Below are 23076 nucleotides of genomic sequence, written 5' to 3'. Positions count from 1 at the left end.
ACCAGTCGTCCTTGTAACGCGAGCAGACTTCCGTATTTCTATAGGCTTCTCTTAGTCTGCAGCAAATGCTGCCGCGTTCACTGGATATACCTGAGAAGTGTCTCGGACGCGACTCGATACCGCATTTTGCGTCAGTGTCAAGTTTACTGTCAACCGACATTGCCAAGTTTGCTCGAATGATGTCAAGTCCCGCATGTGCGGAACCAATGCCCAGCTATTTCGTGGGATTGAAGCAGTGATCCTACTGAAACCGGACGTTGACCTGATACATCGGCTTGAAACATGTCATCTCTGACTAATAGAACCATCGAAACCATTACTCGGACAGCAACTTGGCATGACCAGCGGAGTAGCACGATATTCTGCAGGATGGCTCCGCCGAACCGTCCGTAGACGGTCGTCTTGAATTTACAACCAAATCTCCAGGCCGCTACTCAAATTGTTGTGCCGCATCCGTCGGCTACCGTTCAATTGCCTCCAGTAAACGTGCGAGAGCACAGAACAAGACACTGTATCTCCAATGTAAAACAACTACTTCTAGTTCCCTAATTATTCACGGTCGAAGCGTACTGACGATGCTGCAGAAACGCCGCCGTTCCTAGACACGGTTTATGAGAGTGCTTAATACGAACGCTTCACTGCAATGTGGATTGAGTACTCAGTGGAAGCTGCAGCGCGAAGGATGGCATCTTCTGGTTTTAAGAGGCAGATTAGTGGCCCTTCAAACCTGGTTCCATTGATGGCAATCGCGGCATATCGCCTCAAACGTTTCAGTTTCACTGGTGGAGGCAAGCATGTCGCTAGCAAGAAGAAAAACCCAAACTTTCTGTGAGAACATCGACCATCCCCATACGTCACGCCCCCCGAACCACGCAGGGGTAACTGCAGAGGTTGTGACGAACTTTTGTTTGCGGCAATTCATGCTACAAGCAATTTAGAACATCGTGTAGGCGAAGCGAGGTAGCCGACTGGGTGTTCGGGCTAATAATTGGTGCAAATGAGGAAAATTTCGAGTGCTTTCCCCTTCTGCTCGGCAGCGCGTGCCCTCTATTGCAATCAGTAGATCGCGGGAGAGAGTAAGTGGGAGCTGTGGTGCACTGCGACACAAATACACCTGTAGACAGAGTCTTAACGTAACGAAAAAGATAGCTGATTGTAGCAGCTTCTTATCGTAGGGCATCACGCTCTTCATAGAGTATGCGTACGTCTTGACGCCGCTCGGCGTTTCTATACAGTACTTACATAGAATGCTATTCGGAGTCGTAACGTAGACAGCATAATCGCTTGCTAAGGATACGCAAGAAAACTCATTTGTAGTATGGTGTTAAACGGCAGCAGTCGTGGCATTTGGAGGTGATAATAGGAAGCTCGTCTTTGCAGAGTTCTGCGTTGTTTTTCAATCACTGTTACCGGTGCCGGCAAGTTGTGGGTCAGGAAGAGGGCTGACAAAATAGTCTCGAGCTTTGTCGGGGCTCACTCTCTCTGAAATCCCCGCTGCATGGTGGGCAGAGTCCACTGGAGCTGAAGCCGGGAAACACTGTAACAAGAGTGCTTGCATGGATCACCACTGTTGAAGATGATAGCCCGCGTACTGGTTTGTAAAATAACACGTAGCAACCGTTAAAGGCTACGTAGACACGGGAAATTCCCATCCTTTTACACCACAGACACTGTAAAGTGTATGCAGTGGACCAAAGGCTCTTACTTACCTCGCGCTCCTCATTTATCAGGAAGTGCGCATGGTTCACCAAGTTTGCGTCACACGCGGAGACTGCAGAGGTTACCTATGCTGGTCCCCTGAGTTGAAATATTACAGGAAAATCCTTGAAAGTTCCACGAAGCGCAACACATTGTCTTTGCCGTGACACAGAACACGCCGGCGACACCCAACTGCATGGTTTCCACGAGCAATGCTATATTTTTCTTCTGACTCTTGGAATCTCTTTCGGACGCCTCGCCGGTAGTTTGTGCCGCTCATCGCTTGGGAGACGGCCTGAAGACAGCGTGAAAACAACATCAAGGGCTGTGACCGACTTTGTTCGCGTCTCTGTGGCGGCCGGTCGCATGCTTGAGCCTCAGTAAAAACCTTGGCTGCGTTGACGAGTGGGCGGCGGTCCAGAGGACACGACAGCGAGCTGATGGCTGGCGGAATAATGGTGAATTCAAATCGACTAAGGTTAGGGCCCCGTTTTAGAGTCACATTTCCTCTGGATACGCTGAAGAAAGTGGAGGATTTCGCTTTTCTTTGTGAGGAGCGAGGGAAGCGTCATGTCTTTGTTGTTTCTCTACCCTGCGAGAATCGTTTAACCGTTCATTGTCTGCAGCCCATACCGCTACCTTGTGTCTTCCAAAGCCGTTGGAGAGTCGTATGTTTTCTCTCTGCGAGTTGAATCGTTCTCGAGACACAAACCGCTACCCCATTCCCAGACGCCAAAAGAGGTGGAAAAAACGGCAAAATCTTCTTCTGATCTCTCGTTCGGCGATTGTTTGTTCTGTTGTCTCTACTTGCGCTTTTCATGAGGAGGAGCATCATTTGGGATCTCCCCGCCAGTGCCAGAAGACTTTTCCTTTGAGTCTTCAGAGGCGCCATGGCAGAATTCACTTGGCGGCCCCTTTTAATGTCTTTACCGAAGATGATCGGTGAGCATCGTCCACTCGTTCTTATTGCGTAAAAAAAAAGAAATCTGGGCTAACTTGCTGCGAGAACGACTCGCTAGTCGCCGTTTTCCGGGGTTGACTCCGGGAGGGAACTGGGCTGTTTTTATCGAGGGAACACCTTGGCTTCTCCGTTTCTCTTGCAAACCTGGAATACAGTGCCTATTGGGTGGACAGCTTCCGTTTCGTTCCTGGGACTCATAGGGCATAAACAGAGCTGAACACTTGCATCCCTAAAACCTATAGCAGCAACAGGGCCGAATGTTGGGGCATCGCAAAGGCTGATCGGGGAAATTATTCATATATCTCTGTGTTCTTGTTTGCCTGATGCGTTCACTGACAGCTTTCTTCCATATCCTGCTCTTCTCGGGCGCTCTGGCTGCGGCTGCAGGTTCTCCTGCTGCCGGTAAGTTTGGCTGTTTGAGTCTGTGTTTAGCGTTTTCCTGTCGTCGCCAGTACCACTGATACACCACGATAGACGCGCTACCATTATCTTCCATACATTTCGTCTGTTTTCAGCGACTGCAGAAAAGCAATTGTAACCGGACTCAGCGCAGGTTTTCCGGTTTTCTGCAGGCGCACGGTCTAATTTTTCAAGCTGTCGACATGAGTGGTGTCTCCATATTTCCCACCATATTCGAACGCATTCTTCGTTTTCTTCGTGACATGTGTTTCCCCTATACAGATCTGGTCGCCAGTAAGTCCAGTACACGTTTACAGTGAGTTGCCTAGGTTGCGTAGCTCTCGGCGCAGCATGTTCTTTAATTGGCGGGGTCTGATGAAAGATGCCTTGCGTGTGCGTGCTCTGATGTGCTGCAGGCGTCCAAACAGTTTCAAATGAACGTAAGGGTTCCGCCTAGTAGGGTACCTTGACTGTGGACTGAGACAGAAACTCTTCTTTTCTGAGTTGAAATCATAGGTAACGTGATTATGTCATAGTCCGCTCGTGCTGTTCAGTCCCGTGTAACCGTAAGACGAGATCCCATGAAAGGGGGACCAGGAGAAACGACGCATATTCACCACATTTACTTGATCTTTTTGAAACCGGCGATACTACCCACACAGCAGCGGCTCATACTCCTCACAGGCACATCCACGGTTTTTTCCACATCACACGTCAAACGAGAGGGCAACAACCGTCACCGTGTCGCAGTTCCTCACGCAGTGTTGTGGAAATATGATTCAGATTTTTCAGACGGAACGCGTAACCGTGTCTGACATCACAGCTACGTCATCTGTGGTGGTCACTTCTGCGCAACGAAAGCCTCGTTTCTGTTGCCATTCGTCGACTCTGGACAGGACTCCACAGAATAATTTAACGGCACTGTTTGTCGTAGAGCTTTCAGGCGACAACCCTGTCTGCTCGAGCACTCCATTGTTGTCTGATGTGTAGTGAAAAGTTATTTTCGCAGTCACCTGTTACACATCCTGCTGTTGATATAGTTGCATTCTCCATTCTGTGTCTTTTTGTTTGCAGGCAAGGTACGGACGTTTTCGTTAATAACAAGCCTCAGCGGACACTTGCCGGGTGCATCTAATTACTTTTCTGTTCACTTTGGACGCGGTTTGCCGTCCCTGTCCGACAGCCCGTATTGTACCATTGTGCCAGTTAGAGTCTACATGTAATCTCCTCTGTAAAGTTACCGAGTTCCGATCAGTTTCTGTTCCGTTTCTTCTACTGCATTATTCCCTGTTTGTATCTGCCCGCACGCGCCCCTGAACGGCGCATATCCTGCGAATTGTCATCCTGCCCGGCGGCCCGACACGTATCTGTAGATTTTTCCTGTCCCACCGGGTGTGGTCGTTCCACGGTTTGGCTTCCTTTTGTTTCAGGACCTTTATGCGAGGGATACTCAACCGACTGCGAGGACTGGCATTGACATCGGTGTTTCCTTCACACAGCAGGCTAGCGGAAACGCTCGGACATTTGAAATTCGTCAGCATGGATCCGGTCCCCCCAGACCTGCGCCGAGACGCGCCGCCGCTGTAGCGGATGACATTTTTGGTTCGGAGGACTTTTCGCCTCCCCCCATGAATGTTGCAGGTGCTCCTTTGCGGGACATGGGTGTACACTTTTTGGAGTGCCAGGCCACTGATGGCAAGATCGAGTGCACTGGACAAGGCGCTGGGGCGAGGCCGCCGTTTTTCCGCGGTACGCACTCCCTTTTCTTCAACAGTGAAATTCCAGTCTGACAGTGAATTCATCTGGAGGTGGCTCAGTGGATTCCGTTGAAGCAGTTCTGTTCAAGTGGTGCATTTTTCATGACAGTTTCTTCGCGTTCTTCAGGTGACGGCCAATCTGCTGTTATTATCGTTCTCGGCTTCTGTTCCTTAGGCGGCGTTGACCCGACAGAAATACATGAGATCGTGCAGTCCAGGACCGTCGGTCCTGCAGACTACGATGAAGAACGACCAGGTGAGGACAGAGAGACACACGGTTTTGCGTCATGAAGATCTTCGGAGATGCAGAACAAAGCTGTCATATTTTCATTTCGTGGCGTTTGTTATCTCCTGCTCTCCTGTCTTCGCTTCAGAACAAACACCGGACTACCTATCTCCCACTGGTAAGCCATATCTACAGTGTTACGTTTTCTGCCATCACCAAGAAGCCAACGACTTTAGTTCAAACCCTCAACTGGACACGCTATTTTCTGTTTAAGCGTGAATATTTTTGTTTTTCCAAAAACTTTCCCCATTGTAGAAACGCCTCGTTTTTTGCACAGCTGAGATGTAGGATGCTTCTCGGTAGAACAGCCGAAAGATGGAACCTGATCGATTTCGTTTTCTTTTTATTTGTATCGCCTCAGATGTCGTCACCCTGCAGCGGTTCGTGTCCTCCGCAAACGCCTCCAACTCCCCACTTCTGGAAGACCCTGTTCAAGTATGCCTGTCTCGAAGAAAGCCTACGTACACGTGCCACCTCCTTCATGAATTCGCAGCTACATCCGTGATCGTCGAGGAATCTGGTAAGGACACCTGGAAGGAGACACAGTGTGTCAGGCGGAAGCGGAGAGGGGAGTGGTGGAAGGGAAGTGGATGAGAGAAAACTGCAAGACAACGGGCAGCAGAGGATACCGTACGATATGCGATGTAGACACTAGACACCAGGACTCCAAAACCAAAAGCAGTCATCTGCCAACCGAGAGGTCATTGAATGGCTGGCTGTATTTTGAGGGTGTGTATAGCGATGGGTAGCCGCCCATTCCTGTAGACGTGCTAGACTCGTCACCAATTAGAACTGGAAGAGATACTATAAAAAGGGGTCTCCTCGAAGACATGACAGCCGAAGGAAGGTTTTAGCCGAACAAGGGGTGGTTGTTGTGGATGGGGAAATATTTAGAGGGACGACAGCACAACCGGGGGAAGAAAAAGGCTTTTGTGTGGATGCGCGAGAGAGCTCTGATGGGAGGGTAACAGAAGTCATAGGATGTGTTCGCGCTTGCCGTGAAGGTGCAAATGTACTTCTCGTTCACACCGTGTTGCATCCTTTTCTGTTTCCTTTTTTCTTCTAGGCAACCTAGTATGTGAAGATAAGGCACCCTTGACAGTTGCAGAAAAGAGAAAAATCAACGACGCTGTGAAAGCCGGACGGACTCCTCAGGCCACTGGTGGACAATCATCCCGTCCCCCAAACCCGACGGTGTCCCCTTCGAAAGCAGGCGCAGCGCCGCAAAACGCCGCGTCGCGTCAACGTGAGCAGCTACATATGGTTTCGTGCAGCGGATGTTGTATGGCTTCGAGAGTAATGAAGGGAAAACAACTTTTTCTGAAAACGGTGGATTAGGAGTCAGTTAAAGGAGAAAAAGGACACGCACAATTCGTCGGATAGACAGATTTTGCGCATGTAGAACAACAGTAACCCGTCCTTTTATTCGGGAGAAAGCTAGTGAAACGCAAACAATGTTTGGGCACATTCGCCTGACAGGCACCGGATGGCATGCAGTTCCTTCGCGAGACACTGGGAATTCAAACATTACTGTGTTCGTATGCTTCTGTGTCTACGTCTTTCGCCTCCGCTGGTGCACTTGCTCTTTTGACTCTTCAGCAGTAAGCTTTGTGGAACAGGAAAACAGCGAAGCCTCTATGCCTACGGCAAACACCGAACAAGCATCTGCTACTACGGAAGATACCAAGATAGCATCTGCTGCTACGGATAGTGGAGACTACGGAGAAGCGGCAGCAGGAGAAAGCGCTCAAGAAGGCGATCGCCCTCCACCGTACAATCCTGATGCAGACGAGGCAGGGGTCCCACGTGCAGTTCAAGAAGCCTATGAAGAAGCTCGCCCCCTCCAGGAAGCTACCATTGACAAATTTAAGCAAGACGGTACGCGAATGTATCAATGAATACGCAGATGAAGAGAAGTTTTTCATTCCGTTGCGTCTCGCTAGTTGGGCATCGGCGGTCACTTGTGGAGACACAACCGAACTCGAGTTCTGCTCTCATAATAAACTGACACTCTTCCAGTGTGTTTGTTCCGCGTGTCTCTCGAAATACATAAGCGGGGAGACAGCTCGGCAGCCGGAGCAGAAGGGGGGAAACATGGAGGTACCTGAGCCTGTGTACAAACTCGTATATTCACTTCAGCAGACGCATAAGGAAAACCAAATGCGTATTCGGATCCACACACCGCGCCCACAACTTTAGAGACACACGCCTGAGCACCGAGAGGAGGAATGAATCGTGCGGGGAAGCTGCCACACAAAGTATTGAACGGTGCAGTGTATCTGGATGGGCGTGGGCGAGTTCCGGTGAGAAATAAGTTCGTATCTTGTCGAAAGGCTCGGCTATTTCTCGTTTCCATGCGTGCCGTAGTTATGTGATCTGGAGTACTTCTATGCAGCTCTGCATTTCGCGTACGTGCTTATGCACGGCAGCACAGAAGGGAAGCATGCGTGAGAGGAAGGTGTTTGCAATATATGTGTGTTTTTGATTGAGGTCTTTCTCTTTTTCAGCCGCTGCAGCGGCTGAGGCAGCCGACCACTTTGCGCAGGTCTCTGCGTTTAACGCAATGCAGTCTGCGTTGACGAAGATTTCCGGTAAGCCTCTGAGAGAGGAGAAGCAATCGGATAGGAGTATATTTACTCCTTTATCTGTCTCGTATATGGGTCTCCAGCTGGCTGTGGTGTTCCAGTGGCAAAGCGGGAAAAGGTACAGGAACGAAGGATATTTCCTCTATTTTTACGTTAGACACCTAACGACAAATCGTTCCGAATTGGAGCAGATTGCGTGTAGCAGAGAGTTCAGGAGCTGCGACTCAACTGACGCGGCTATGCGCTGCATGGACGCAGTTTCACAGACGCGTGTATCCTTGTCTCACTCTTTGAAGTCGAAAGGGTGTGGGCGTCTTCCCATGCACATTTACTTCTACAGACATACATTAAGTAAATGTGCACCGATAATGTATAATAGAATGCGAATATGTCGGCAAATGACAGGGTGAGGCGTGTGCCGGGAGATATCGGCCTTCACGCGTGTACATGCGCCTGCGACAGCCTCGGAGCAATTGTTCTCGATTGTGTTGCTGTTTTACTTTGCTGATATGCAGCTGGCTACCACCTTCGTGCTGGCTGTAAGTTGCCGTTCTTTAACTCCTAATTCCCCGAAAAAGAACTTTCACAAGCACGCCTCTTGTGGCAGCATTCTGTTTCTCGCATGCCGGACGCTCTCCTTGTTCCTTCCATGCCGCTGTTCAAGATCCCCTCTCTCTTTCGCTATTCTGTTTATTTTTTCCATTGCACACAGAAGCGATTTACCTCGTCATTGCAGTTCTGATCTCTTTTCATCTGTCCCCCTCCCGTTACGGTCAGCTGCGTCCACGTCTGTCGTTTTTCTCGGTCCTGTATTTACCGTCTGTCCTCCCCGCTTGCAATGTTCGCGCGCACGAATCTGGCACACCTTCTTAGAAATACTTCAGATTCGGTGTCCTCTGTCGCCCCTTCGTTTTCGTTTCTCTGCCGCGCTCGTTCCACAAACTCATCCCGTGTGCTCTATTATCGTGGATCACGAGTGTAGAGCCGTGACTTTCAGTCAACTCGCGTCGCCGTTCCCTGTTGATCCCGTGTTTCTCTCACAGCCCACGTCGTCTTGAGCGCCTGCAAGCGTCTCGTCGAAGCCGTTGCGGCAAACCCTCCCGGTCCGGGCACTGTCATTCCACTGGAAGAGCTTCGGATGCAGCTCGTGGCAACCTTGACGCAGGACTTCGCCTTGGCTCAGGCCTTTATCGACTATGCGATCCATATCGTCCACAGCGCGATCGAAACCCTAACTCCTCAGATGGTAGCCAACGCGCTGCTCGAGCTCTCAGGAATCGAAGAGCTGATTAATCACACAGCCAGAGTAAAATCTCGACTGGCTGCGCGTGGGCAAGATTCTCCTGCAAACGTCAGGAAAGAAATTGTCCAGGAATCCTTCAGACAACTCAAAGTGGAGCTCTTTCAGGAAATTGTCACTAGAGTTTGTGAACTTATGGACGGTAAGTTAGTTCGGCGTCGTAGCCGTGGAGTGCGATACCATGCTGAAAATATTGTCGCAGTCGACGACAGAAGCAAGTTTGGCGCTGCCCACCCCCCCGTGTGACTTTCATGTTATCCGTTGACTTAGTGATTTAGGTTGGGTATGAGTCAACCCTCCTCTATGCATTGTCCATGCACGTCTCCATACGCGCGTCATCCCTCTTGGCTTCGGTGTCCATTTATCAGTGTCGCATTATATGTCAAAGAAATAGATGCCCTGGAATGTTGGCATTCTTTGTCTCAAGTTCGGTACCCCTAGCCTCTGTGCAGTCACCACATGAACACTGTGTGTGTGTGCTATGTTCTTTTTTCAGACCCTGAGTCGTTTTTAAGTAAGTCGCCGTCGAACAAAGGTTGAGGCTCTCATATCCTAGTTTACTGAGTCCCCTGGTGATAGAGCGAGAGTAGGATGCCTGGAAAACTGAGCTATGTGCCTTACAGTTCCTCATTTATCGGATTCGCAGACGCGATGTGACTGTTTTCAGAGACAGTACCCATCATCGTTGGCACAACGCCCACGGCACCGCTGCGCACAGGAGGCCATCTCGGAGCGGTAGGATAGACACTGAGGACCTCCACGCGTAAAACTACTGCGCCTGTTAGATAGCGACGAGACTCGGGTGGTCGATTAAAGACACCTGATACACGTTGTCATCAGAAGAACCTATTCGTGCCCAGGAATCCAAAGACAGGGGCTAGACAACGCGATACTCACTTTGTATCGTGTACATTTGCTTGGCTTGTCGTGTTGTTGACGGTGACTTCACGGTACTTAGCGAAGAATCTACTTCCATAGGAGTATGGGCTGTTGACTTCCAAGGTTCTCTGTTGTATGGACGTTGCTGCCACGTCTGGAAATAAGAACAAATCGCCTGTTAGTTTACAAAAGTGTCACTTCCAGTATACGTAGATGTCAATACACGTTTGCGTACGCACAAGTCAATTCACACATACATTCGTAGTGACTGTACAAGAGTGAACTGCGGATCACTGTGTAGTTGTCAGGCAGGACAGTCAGGTGTGAGCCAGAGAATAGTTTCTAGGTCCATACGCGGACATCTATGATTCATCTGTCTTTACTGCAGATGTTGGTGAATCAGCGCGCATGCATGCATCTGAGAAAGCATATCTCCACTGGCCATATATATATATATATATATATATATATATATGTAAATGCCACCGGCCAGGCGTGACCACGGTTGCGTTTTGCATTGAGATGGCCAGCTTTGTCTGTCCTAACTTTTGTGAAAAAGTGATGTTTCCTTTTCCACGCAACTGGTGCGCGTCGACACATGACGACGTCTCATCCGTTCGACTTGTGTCAATTATACAAGGCCGTGACTGTTTAACGAATTCGTTCATTCCGTCCTTTGCGAGATGTTTCTGTCCATCGCTTGCTTATCTCCGTTCTCGGGCAAATTTCGTCCGTTTCTCGGAACTCTGGTACTTCTGAGTGAACTACTCTGTTGATGGTTGTCGATTCTTCAGGACTACATCATTCACTTGAGAAACGACCTTTGCGATGTCACAGCAAGTGATGCTCAAATCTTTCCATCGGCCCCAGCGGACGAAGGCCTTCAGGGTTTCCCGAGACACAATCTGGGGGAGCGCCTCGTGGGATGGATGGACGTCATGGCTCGTACGAAGACGGCGAGGAAGGAAGTCTTCAAGATTATTGATTTTACAAAAGCAAAAGATGTTTTGCTTTTCGCTTCGGAAACGTGTAAGCGGGAGCTACAGAGAAACAACAGCGTGTCTTGCATATACCCTTAAATTCGTATTCCCGCTCGCTGGTGGTCTCAAATGTGACTACGGATGTCGCACAGAGTACCTCCTCAAACGCGCGTGGAGTGTAGAACTGCAGAGGAGATATCCAACTAACTGCTGGTCAAACATGCGAATTTAGGTTTTCCATGAAATCTATTTGGAAGGGAGCCGCAACCTAGGCCTGTTATCCATGCGTCTGACGGGGTGCGCCTTGAACAGCCCATATTAAGTCCTTGTTAATAAAACCGAACACAGCAGACACACGCCGCGATGCCACTTTCCCAGGCACCGGTGGAAAGGTAAATATTGAGTCTGTCCATAGCAATCATACGGTTTGAGTCCTGGAAAACTTTGAATGCCTGCGGTAGCTGTTGGATTTTCTTATCCATGTCGTTCTTCCTTGTCATTCTCGCTTGTCTATGTGCGCGCTTGAATTTCAGTGGCGTGTCACCTTGCTTTGTAGTCGAATCCATATCCTTTACTCTCTGCCCATTCGCTTTTTTCACTTGATGATGGTTCGTGCAGGGAAGGCCCGGTACGCGACCCTGCAGGCCCCGGCTGCACCTGCTCCGAGCTTCTATGGCATCACCACTAGCGGGTGCCGGAATGTGAATGACATAATGAAGTCTAAATTCTTCGACATGTATCTTCATCAGTCCGGTTTCATGAAACTCCAGCGACACGGAAACGACAACTCGCGACAGAGATTCATGCACAGAGTTACGCTGCTGCAAAACGACGGTGAGCAACAGTCTCAGAGGGAAGGAAGGAGAGGGCCATCAACAGTCTCTTGGACATGCAAATATGTTTGTGTCCAGCCGTGTTTCATCTCCGAACAGTTATCTTGAGAGGGGATGCAGGTGGTTTCGCTGATTGAGTCGCGACCACAGCAGTTATTCGAGACCATCTCCTATAAGAAAATATTTAAAATTTTGTTTTAGAAGGGATTTATGTGCGCCGATGAATGCAATATAAATGAACATAAATGTTTGATGAAGTGTAGCCATCAATTTATGCATATTAGTAGATATGCAGAGTGATAGAAACTGAGCAGAACGTGCGCTGTATGGTTTTCGTCGCTTCGAAAAGGCCTCTTCAAGACCAGCTGCGCATCTAGAGTCCCTAGTGGGGCAGGAAAAAAATTGAAGGCAAAATCATCAACCTGAATGTTTCACCTTGGTTAAGGAAACAAATCAACTCCACATAGTTGTTTCGGTCTCACGTGTTTTTTTCGGTCATGTTTATGTCGCAGGGATCCTTCCTCAACTGCCCCTTGAAGCTGACTACGAGCTTATGGAGCTCAATGCAGCGATGCAGAAGAATTTCGTTGCAGGTATGATGGCTGCCTATTTTTCTCGTGTTTATAGAGATTGTCAAATACGGACACGGTCACCCTGCGTTCCCTCTTATGATGCAACAGGTCAGTGTCTTTCTTGCTTTTGTCTCTCTTTCCTTCTCAGCCAATAAAAGCATTTTTTCTAGAAGAGCGGGTAAGTCTGGTCGCTGGGCACTCGCGAAAACAAGCCACTGGAGCCATAAACGTTTGAACGGTGGGACTACTGTCCGCAAACTTTGTGCAAGCATGCCGATCATGCAGATACAAGATAACCTAGGGGCGCGAGGGTGGTTCTCGGAGTCGGAGCGAAGAAGGATACGTTTGCCAGAAAGTCGCTGCTTGTTAGAAAGGAAACCTGTGTGCCTTCTGTCTTTTTTTCTCGCAGCGCGCCATTCGAAGTACGGCTACCTGGACCTGTGCGACGTGGCTTGCTATCAAAAGATTGACAGGCTTCACAACGATGGTGCGTTACTCTCATGGTTCCCGTACTGCCGCACGGTTCACCTCCCTTTTTGTCTGCCTTCTATGTCCGAAACTTTTGCCGCCACAGAAGTCCATACTAACTGAAAGCCGCTCCGTGTTGTTTCTGTGGCACCTACGAGTCGCGCCGACAGTGGCTGCTTCACGTCTAACTGTATGGTTCCATCTTCTACTTCGGTTTGATGCTCTTCTGTCCTTCCTTGTTGTGGGACTAATCCGGTTCCTCCTCGTGTCACATCGGATGTATGGTAACCCACGTGAGAGCAAGAACAGGGCAACATTCTCTGCTGTGTCCGCTTGTTGTCTTGGTGCTTCTCCCGCAGTCATGACTAATGTCTTTTTCTCGTTGGACACCACGCTCATGAAGATCGTCGCTAAGGTCCACAGGTCATACGGAATTGCAAAAGCCTTTTTCCAACTTGGAGCCAGACAACAGCACGTGAGTGTGAGAGCGAAAATGCGTAGGAGTGTCAGCACGCGGCCTACACGACGACATTATTCCGGTACCACTCCGCGACACTGTTTTTCAGCATGTCTCCACAGTTAAGGGTCACATTTTTCTGTGTTCTACTCGCTTGTGTTCCCGAATGTTCTGAGTTTACCCAGCTTTTGCGTCGTCTCCCGAACATGACGTTATTTTTGGTTTGCGGTTGCGGCGTGACTCACTTTCGCGGCTACCTCAAATTGTTTCGTTCTCCAGGTGCTCTTTGTCGCTGTTGTCTCTCCTTTTACATCTATTACGTCTTCGTTCTTGTACCTTTATCTTGATTTAGTCGTGATTTCTGAATACCTCGCTCGGCTTAGCGGGTCACTTCTTGCCTCTCTGACATGCCTTGGTTCCTTGATTTGGAAACCTGTGTGTGTGTGCTTTGCCTCGTACCTGTTTTCATCAGATCGCCGACCCGAATCTCGGCATGTGGGCACGGCGTCTCTTCGTCCACTGGGCGTCGCATAACGAGGTCAAGCAGATGCAGGGCCAAAAAGTCGTGAAGGTCAATTACGAAAACCTTCGCCATGGCGAATTCACTCTCGACACGGTTCGAATGCGGGACGCGCTCGTCCGCTACACCAACATGTTGAAAGCCGACCCGATCACTCGGGATCTCATGAGCCTCGTCATCCATACTTGGATTCACATCAGAGGAGTCAGGAATGCGGCCATGGGCTTCAAGAACTCGCAGAAACTCAACGAATCAATGAATGCGTCTGCCATTGGGGCCGTCTTTGCGAAGCTGTGGTATGAATCTGACATTTCCGTCGTCGCACCGCACCAGGAGCTGAAGCCGTTCGGGGCACCATTGGCTTCGATGGCTCTCCAGATTGGTAAGTTAGAAAAGAGCGGGCAGAGAAGCGGAACGGGTACGGAGGGGAGGGCCCTTTGTTCCCGATGGCACACTGGAATGTTGCCATGCACCGGATAAAGACAACACTTGCTCGCACCAGGCGGGTGACATACAAGTGCGTGTGTGTGTGGAAAAAGGGAGTGCCGATCAGTGCCTCATGGCTTTCCGCTCTGCTGGTCTCCCCTTTTTCGCAGGTTTCTTCCTCCACACTGTCGTTGAGGAGTACAAGATGTCGCTTTTAGAGAAAGCCGGAGCTCAGATCAAATCGTGGTTCGTGGGAATGTTCCAAAAAAACAAGCGCCGAACGGTTCCCCGGACCTGGAAGGCAGTCGTGGCAGCAACAAATCGGGCCCCTAAAGTGAACCTAAAGGCTTACCAGGGCGCTCTCTTAGTGATCAAAACTCTCGCAAAAATGTTCCGTGAGAGGTTCCTCTACAGATTCTACATGCAGGGCCAGGGCAGCAAAGTCGACTTTAACACTCCCACGCTTCTTATCCACGCTCTCGTCGCTTCTTGGATGGACCCCTCCCTCGACCGTCTGGAGTTGTCAAGTCGAACCATTCCTAATGCCAAGAAACTTTTCTGGTACTACGTGTGGGTCAACGGTAAGGCCAGGCAAGGAAAGTTGCGACGGTTTTGTATGGGCACATACTTTCTTAATTCCGAACTTGCATGAGCAGTGGCGTGCAGTTCAGTGCCCAGACACGTTTGTATCTGCGCGCCGATAATTGAGAATCTCCGTATGTCTGCCCCGCGATTTCTTGATGTGGTGCTGGTGTACCCGGATACGTATGCCCGTGTAGTTGAGTGTAGTCGTTTGCTGGTTTCCTCACTCTCAGCTGGGATGACAGTCACGATACATGGTCTCGCCATGATCATTGTGCTTGTAATGCCGGCTCTGTACTGGACAACGGAGATGTTTTCGAATGAGTAAAGCTTGCATTTTCGGGGACACGAGTAGGAAAGGGCAGGGTAGAAAGGGTGTTTAGTGCCTCTAACGAATGCAGCAGCTGCCTTTGTCGAGCCTAGCACCGCTCTGGCCTGGCGCGTCAGACACTGCGTCTAACGAGCAATGCAACGAAAAAACCTGCTGGCACCATCTCACCCTTCATTCGTAACTGGAAAGGATACCCTGATGGAGCTGTGACGCGTCGGATGCACGGGTGCCACATCTGTAGCTTGTTGCCTGTAGCGTATGCCGCGGACGGTGAACAGATCCGCTGCGGTCTTGTGCCGTTCATTCTTGACACAGTGACATACAGGAAACGGTTTGCGTAAATGCGATTGCATGGTGGGATACACGGTGGTGCCAGTTTTGCTGTGTCATCTTTGTTGCTGTCCTAGAGAATGGCCCGTCGAACGCCGCCACACGAATCGTGCTGACGGGTTGCAAGAAGTACACTTTCCTGCTCCCGGGCGTTGTCCGAAGCGTGACGAGCAGCACAAGCGAAGTCGTAGAGGCGGGTTCCAATATTTTGAAGATTGATAAGATTATCCTCAAGCGAAGCTCACTTGAGGCATATATGAATCACCTCCAAGCGACGTATGACGACCCACTGACGATCGTCCAGGTTGCCCTCGATTTGGCGGCGAGATGCGAGGGGTACTCAGCAGCCAAAGATCAGCCTGCGCAGGCCATGAGAGGGCCTGCCAGGGTGCGACGAGCAACTGGAGAATCCACCACCTTTACCATCAGAGGTGGTGGCGTCCAGGGTGGCACCATGTCTTTTGTCGAAGCGGAAGCTGACGACGAACGGAAAGAAGACAGCGAAGACAACACCGTTGACTTGAGCGAGCAAGATCAAGACAGCAGCTTTGTTCAACTCAAGAAATTGGTGAGACTCGGCGAAAATGCATCAGCAGGGATTTTTTCTGCGCTGATAGCACAGAACAGGGAGAAAGGGTGGGAAGGCGGGCCGAACGGTGTCGCTTACACGAACTGCCACATGCCAGTCTCCACAACGGTTTCAGGGGCTGGCATGGGGTGTAGGGTTTAGCAACACTTGGTAGCTTTCGAACGCGTATGCCAGGAAGGGGTCGTCCCACGTTGTCTCAGAACTCGTTCGCTTTTCCGGTCAACGAATGGTTTTTGTAGATATCCGTCCTTTCTGTTTTTGTTTGCAGTTCAACAGACGGGGGAGTTCAGCTGCAGGACAGGTCAGATACTTCTCACGGCAGCCAGAAAGTGACCGTTCACAAGAAAGAAGCGGCAACACTTGGCGAAAAACCCATCTTTAGAGGAACCTCTGAAATCGTGCACGCGTTCGCTTCTGGAATCCCAACACTGTTCTCCGGATATTTCTGTCCTTTTTTTTCCAGGCGGTACAAACAGATGCACAGCCTCTACCAAAAGTAAGCTTTCCCATAGCGAGCAGAAAAGAACGCCTTTTACGATGCACGTGTTTTGTCCGGATGGTCACTGCTCTTCACAAATGGCAGTTCTCGCAGGCAGAGGTGTCTCCGTCGTCTCTGTCCCTGAATGTTGTCGGAGGAGGCTTGCTTCTGGAATCCCAACACTGTTCTCCGGATATTTCTGTCCTTTTTTTTCCAGGCGGTACAAACAGATGCACAGCCTCTACCAAAAGTAAGCTTTCCCATAGCGAGCAGAAAAGAACGCCTTTTACGATGCACGTGTTTTGTCCGGATGGTCACTGCTCTTCACAAATGGCAGTTCTCGCAGGCAGAGGTGTCTCCGTCGTCTCTGTCCCTGAATGTTGTCGGAGGAGGCTTGACCGCACACCTTTCTTTTGACCTCTTTACACCCAAGTGCTGAAGCATAAATACGGACGTGGATGCATGCAGCCATTAGCCACGCAGATGAAGACAACGGGACACAAACAGCGACCCGATGAACAGCTCGCTAAAGTCGATTTTTTTCCACCACACTTGAGTCCTGGGGGGCACTTGCATTCTCGCAGGAATCCACATACTTAGGCGGAATGCAGTTTTCTCGTGTGTCGGACCTCTATGGGAGAAGCAAACGACGAGATCATGGATAGGCGTATCCGATACTTTCCTCCAGGAAATTTGGAACCCAGTATTGGCTACTTCCCTTACGTTGCGCATACAGGTTCGACGCGGGGGCCCAGACGTCGATGCTAGTGCTGTGATCCTCGGGTCACGATTTATGCTGGATCTGTGGTGCAGCAAATACCGAAGTAAGTCGTCACGGTAAAACATATTGTTTCCCATTCCCTCAGGCTCAAGAAAGGCAACGTGTTGGGGTATCATTTCTTGTTCGGTTCTGGTCTTTCATGTCCTAGATTTGTGATCGGGTTCCATCATGTGTGGGTTTTCCCCCTCTGTCTCCATGCCCCCCTTTTTTCTGTTCTGCTGCTACTTTCGCCTTCGTTTCGCTTCGTCGCCTTCCGCCTGAATGCCTCGGTATGGCCAGACCAGCAACTATCTCTTTTCCGATGGGAGATGCTGCGTCGTCATTGTCGGTCGCTGTCCACTAAAGAATGCAGATGCCGCCACGATTTCGGTTTTCGTTTCTTTCGGAGGCCAAATGTGGTACTGTATTTATACCAGCTCAGATTTCCTTCGAGCGCGTTTGTTTTGCTGTTGCGCTTCAGAAATGCTTGTGGAAAAGCTCTCGGGCATCAGTACGAAGGATGCCACCGTGATGCAGCAGGAGATTTCCAAGGTGTTCAGTGCTGTTTCCTCCATTAAAATTGCCATCCCCGACTACAAAGACCTCTGGGACTTCTCTCTCCGGTGCGACTGGATGGATGGGTACCCAGACGCAGAGAAAATGCGAGCGGCTCGAGCAGAAATGGTAACGTACGCTATGGCGAAGGCAAGCACCGGGAAGAGGCTGAAGCGGATGTTGCAGAAGGTCAGGTCTTGGATAAGGAAAAAAGCATTCGCTGCTGCGAGGAAATTGAAGTCCCTCAAGAACCGAATTAGCACCGCCTTTGGACGGGGCAAGCCTCCCAAGGCCAAGGTGCCCGACTGGGCAGTCGTAAACGCTGGGAGTGAGTCACAAAAATGAAACACCTCTTTCGAGCTCTTCATCTCCGTTCTACAACTATGCGCCATTAAACAACAGAGAATGAAATCGTTAAAACAAGGCACAGGCTTTACCACGAAAGCTGTTGAAACTTGTTTGTCGTCTTTTTTTCGAATTATCACTTCTGCCTTGCGGCTACTAAGCCTGAAACGAGCTCCGTTTCTCGCAGATAGACTCTCTGGTTCCGTGTCTTGTCTCTCCCATCGTGCCTCCAGTGTAATGCGTACCTTTGAAAAGCGTCTGCTCGATAAACGCCTACAGGCTGAAATAACTTGCAAAATCGAGTTCCACGTGGAATGGAGTCCTACTTATTTGCCAATTCGAGTGTTTACTTAGTCTTGGCTTTACATTCATTCCAGTGACAGGCACGGGAATGCCGGGCGTCGCCCGTTGTGGTGGCTTTCGGCAAAAGCTGCGTAGATGTTCATCCCACGGCATCTTAGGATTCGCTGTTGAATGCGGCAGCTCTGGGCACCAACCTCTGAAGTTTCGAATCCCATTCTGTCGTTTCTGCAGTGGGAATGTGGACCGGCAAAGTCTTCAGCACACGTAAGTTCTTCCGGACTCGGGAGAAGGGGAAGTGATGGCGTCCTGCCATTTGATCCATGTTTTACTGCATACACCAAGCACGATGAGCCTTGTTATGTTGCTGTGCGTGTATGTTGGCTACGCTTCCCGGTTCGCGTATGTCTCTCGTGCTTCTCGACCACAGTCAGATAGGAACTTCTCGATTGATTGTTTCGTGTGTTGGGACAACTCCTCATGGTGTTGTGTTCTGCAAGCATCAACATGCAGCCAGCCACATGTGGATGTCGAATACAGCCAGCTTGGTACTAAACTGTCTTCGTGCCACTCGTACACGACAGAGTTACATGGATTTGCATGCTTTATCTGCAATGCTCTTTCTTCAGATTTGACCTTCAACGAAGACGAAATGTCTTGCAGTAAGTCTGACGGGAGCTGATCCGACCGCCGCGTCTGAAGTGAAGGCAGTGATGTCTTTTTCAGATGCAAATGGTTGGATGGGCGAACTTCTGTGCACTCATGTGGTGACCACTTTTCCATTCCTCTTAGGCGATTCGGTTTGACTTGATTTCTGTCATTCTGGACTGGGGAAGACACCCGTCTGTCAATCTTTGGTATCCTGCTTCGGGAGCATATGTTTTGTTGTTTCTCACCGGTCCCCCTTATACAACGACGTGAACGTGGAAAATTGGCTAGACGTCACTGTCTTCCCCCAATGTGCTTATGCTTCGCGTTCTGGTACTCAGCCAGTTCAGTCGTTTCTTCTCCAGCTGTTCATCGGCACAGCTTTCCATACAACGTTTCTCGTTAGAAGTTTGACGTTACCGTTCTCGTGAGTCTTTCCTTGGTTGGCTCACTTCCGCGAAATCTGTGAGACTGCCCCATGTGTCTTCTGCATTGTATTCGTGTCTTACCGCTGTTCTCTCCTCCCCCCCTGCACCGCCCTCCCGGGTCCATGTGACCTGCTCGGCGTTGTTTGCAATGCCCTCACTCGTACGCGTACCAGCGTTGCGGTCATCTTCCGCCTTCGCCATGCCTTGTGTCGTGTCGTTGTATGTACAGACGGGCCACACGAGCCCATCCGCGTCATGTCTTGGAAGCAAAATCATTTCACAACCTTCGCGTCGTCATCGACCAACGGTGAGTTGCTTTAGATTCTGGCCTCCTCTCAATCCTGGCAATGTCTCATCGAGTCTGAAATTGTTTGTGTTCTTAGTGTTAGCATCCAGTCTTAGTTTGGCACACCTGTTGCGTGTGCGTTGTTTCTCTGCCAACCACGGATCAAGAAGGGTACCGACAGTCTACTCGAATCGCACATTTGATTCCCTTCCCCTTTATGCCGTCCCTCTCTATTTCCGTTAGAGACACATCTTTCGTCATTCTCGATTTAATTCAGAGAGGCTGACAGTTGCGGCAAGACTCTTTCTAGTGCTAGGTGCACTGTGAAAAGGAGAGGGAGAGGTGCACGGTCACTTACCTTGTTTCAGCTACAAGAGTGCAGATTTTTCTCCCGCGCTGTCTTCGCATATTGATGTTCCTCACTGCGGTGCTGTCTCGTGTGTGCCTCTCGCGTTCAGCTGAGCGTAACTACGTGCTCGTTAAGAAGGGAGACGATAGCCACTGTTGGGCAACACGAGAGGCCCTCGTCCATAAGGGTTGGTCCGGCATTCCCGTGTACCAGTACGCAGAACCTGCTGGGTTCTGGTTGCAGGAAGTTTCTCCTAGCAACCAGCCCTTCGTCGTCAATTGGGATGGATACCTAACTACCAGTGACAACCTAACGCTCCAGGATATTGACATCAACGGTACGCTCATGCACTTCTTTACCTTCACGGGGAGAAAACGCGCCATTAATTAATCACGTGGCACTCAAGAAATCAGTGTGCAGGCAGGTTTGCTTTCCTTTTCCATGCATCTCAAGTCCTGCGCATATGCATGCATGTCCGTACAAATACGTCAACAATATGACCTTTTGTTGCCTTTACTTGGAGGCAAGAATCCACGCTGCCAGCAGTCTATCCGGGGTAGGTCTCCCCCACATCGACAGAAGGGCGCGTCGGCGTCTCGACGTACAAAATCCACATACACAGAGAACGAATACGTGCACTTTTTGTGATGCATGTTAACAGCGAGCTCGGATAGCTTAAAGTCACATGCTGTAATGCGAATCGTCGACTCAAATGGAAAGACCATCTATCAGGGCCCGCCTACAGGTCAGTCCAGAGTTGGAAGCGAGCTTTCGTACTTACGAGAACTGTTCCAAAAAGGTCGCGAAATGAGGAGCGCTTTTGGTTCCGCTGGAACGCCCCAAATCGCTCTGCATGCTGTGTACATACCACTAGCGCCAATGCCCCTTGCCTGTAATCGAATTTCATTGTCTGCATCTCCCTTTTGGCATCCCCGTTTTTGCCAATACATGCATCTACTTTTATTACCCGCATACAAAAAGATATATTCGTGCCTCTTATAAACATATATCCATCTGGACACAAGAGTGGATGTGTTCTGACATGCATGAGCTGTCGCGCCGGTCGCCTTGGTGCGTTCGACCTGCAGCCATCTGGCTGATTCAATAAGCCATGTTGTCTCCAGAGGCGGGATGGAAATGTTACATTTTCCATATGTGCCTCTTCAACCGTCTACCCGCTCCGTTGTGCTCTTTTTTCAGGGGTCGTGCAAACTCAGGGAGGGGTTGTGACTCTCGGTAGCATCCGAAACCTCGTCTCGGGTGTCCACTCGACCGGCGATAGCGTTGAAGTTAGAGTCACCGCTTCAGGTGAGCACATCAGACTCCACAGTTTTCTCCATAAGAATTGTGTCCTCGATGTGGATGGTCCTAGCAGCAGCCCTAGCCCCTTGCATTCGCGTCCAGGCTGATCTCATAGAATTTAGGGTCGAGTTCTTTGTGAAGGAACACATTCATCAGTGCGAAGTGCACATGCGAACTGAATCAGATTGGACATGGCAAAGCCGGGGAAATAATGGAACGCGAGGCGACGGGATACCGCACAGATTTGTGTTTTTTGTGTGAAGCCGAAGACTGCCCAGTGAAGTGGAACCTTGGTACACTGTTCTTTTTCAAGGAAACGGGAAGCGAGGAGCACATGGGAACGTCCACTGTGTTGTTGGCACACAACCTATTCTTGTGGAATGCTGAAAGTGAAGAATAGCTGCTTTTTGTCCCCCGATCGCCAGGGTAGAAGCGACGCCATGTCAAAGTAGTGTGGTGACACCTGATGGGATTTCGGTGCTTCTTTGCAGGCCCGCAGCTGACGAGTGTGGCGGATCTCGATACTCAGTTTAAAGAAATCCCGGATCTGTGAGTCGACCCAGCTCCAGCGCAGTGCGTTTTCCGTTAACGGTCACGTTCGTTACGTATTCCCTTCCTTCTCTTCGTGTTCGTTTTTCTCTGGCCAGCCAGTCCTGTCCGTGGTGCGCAGCCAAGTTTAATCGGTCGATATGAAACAGAGAAAATAGAGACCGTTCAGTTCGTAACGGTCTTCGTTTCTATACACCTTCTCTACACTTCGCCCCAATCACTAATCAGGTCACCGTCTCTTCATTTGCTTTCCCGTTCTCCTTTGTCGTCATGGTTTCTCGTTTCCTGTGTCTGTTGGCATTTCCACTGTCGTAACCCTTCTCGCTCTTTCCTCCTGTTTCTCCTTCTCTTTTCAGGGTTCTTCGGTAGAAAAACGCTGAGCGATCTCTCGGCCGCTAGCTTGACTATGGAAATGTTTTTTTTTATCTTTTGTGGGGATCCCAAAGAATCCTTAAACTAGGGAGCCGACTCCGGCGTGCCTGCGGACAGGCTTCTCATCTGGTCAGGTATATAGGCAACGAAAGGGCGCGATATGCTCAGCGTGTGCCGAAAGAAAGTGATGCTTTCTCACTTCCGGAACCCATCTACGCTGTACAAAGTCTAACATGTTTCACTGTGCAACTTCATTCTCCTCTGGGGAATGCAAAAGCACGACAGAAATCGTTTTTTGCCTTCTTGGTCACGCATGAAGCTGGAGAGTCTTTGAAAGTGCATTTGCATACGCGCATCGGGTCCAGGGAAACGTAACTGAACGTCGCTTCTCGATTTTGCCTCTTCTATAAAATGATTGGTTTTTCTCTTCGTAACTCTTGCTTCACGGCCCCCCGCTGCTCGCTCAAAATTGTCTCAGGAGGAAGTAGGAACCCCCTGGAGGCAGAAGAGTCTCCGACCTTCGTGTGTATTGTGCCCCGTTTCGAGGTTCAGCTTGCCAATCCAACCGTTAGCGTCTCCAAATGTCATTTGGTCACACTTGCAAACACGGAAATATACGCCTTTTTGAAACATTGTCAATCCAGCGGAGGATCTGGTGGCCTCTCCGCCCTCTACTCTTCTGTCTTGGCCGAACCCGTGAACTGTCCGACCTGGAAACGTTTTCGTCTGGGTCCACTCACACGAAGTGAAA

At 49.9% G+C, this 23076-nt stretch overlaps 1 protein-coding gene across 1 annotated transcript; it reads left to right on the top strand.

Annotated features, from left to right (window-relative positions):
• The first annotated feature begins 1517 nt into the window (after window positions 1-1517).
• Window positions 1518-22944, top strand: RON5 (rhoptry neck protein RON5). The gene is made up of 38 exons (XM_018782676.1): window positions 1518-2640; window positions 2999-3061; window positions 3341-3352; window positions 3475-3498; window positions 4133-4137; window positions 4489-4807; window positions 4991-5071; window positions 5190-5219; window positions 5463-5621; window positions 6168-6347; window positions 6701-6979; window positions 7609-7692; window positions 8202-8225; window positions 8730-9128; window positions 9483-9500; window positions 9654-9721; window positions 10660-10894; window positions 11464-11679; window positions 12191-12271; window positions 12399-12428; window positions 12660-12737; window positions 13078-13193; window positions 13648-14077; window positions 14292-14702; window positions 15442-15932; window positions 16222-16254; window positions 16417-16449; window positions 16649-16681; window positions 17168-17255; window positions 17673-18074; window positions 18626-18658; window positions 19021-19053; window positions 19697-19774; window positions 20212-20439; window positions 20764-20847; window positions 21303-21410; window positions 21896-21953; window positions 22310-22944. Exons 1-38 carry the CDS (start codon window positions 2589-2591, stop codon window positions 22320-22322), a joined length of 5109 nt encoding a protein of 1702 aa, XP_018635517.1. The 5' UTR covers window positions 1518-2588; the 3' UTR covers window positions 22323-22944.
• The last annotated feature ends 132 nt before the right edge of the window (window positions 22945-23076 follow it).

Source organism: Toxoplasma gondii, chromosome XI (assembly GCF_000006565.2).
Source record: "Toxoplasma gondii ME49 chromosome XI, whole genome shotgun sequence".
NCBI classification, from domain to species: Eukaryota; Apicomplexa; class Conoidasida; order Eucoccidiorida; family Sarcocystidae; genus Toxoplasma; species Toxoplasma gondii.
The sequence above is the reverse complement of the archived record's forward strand: the minus strand, read 5'-3'. Positions and strand labels throughout refer to the sequence as shown.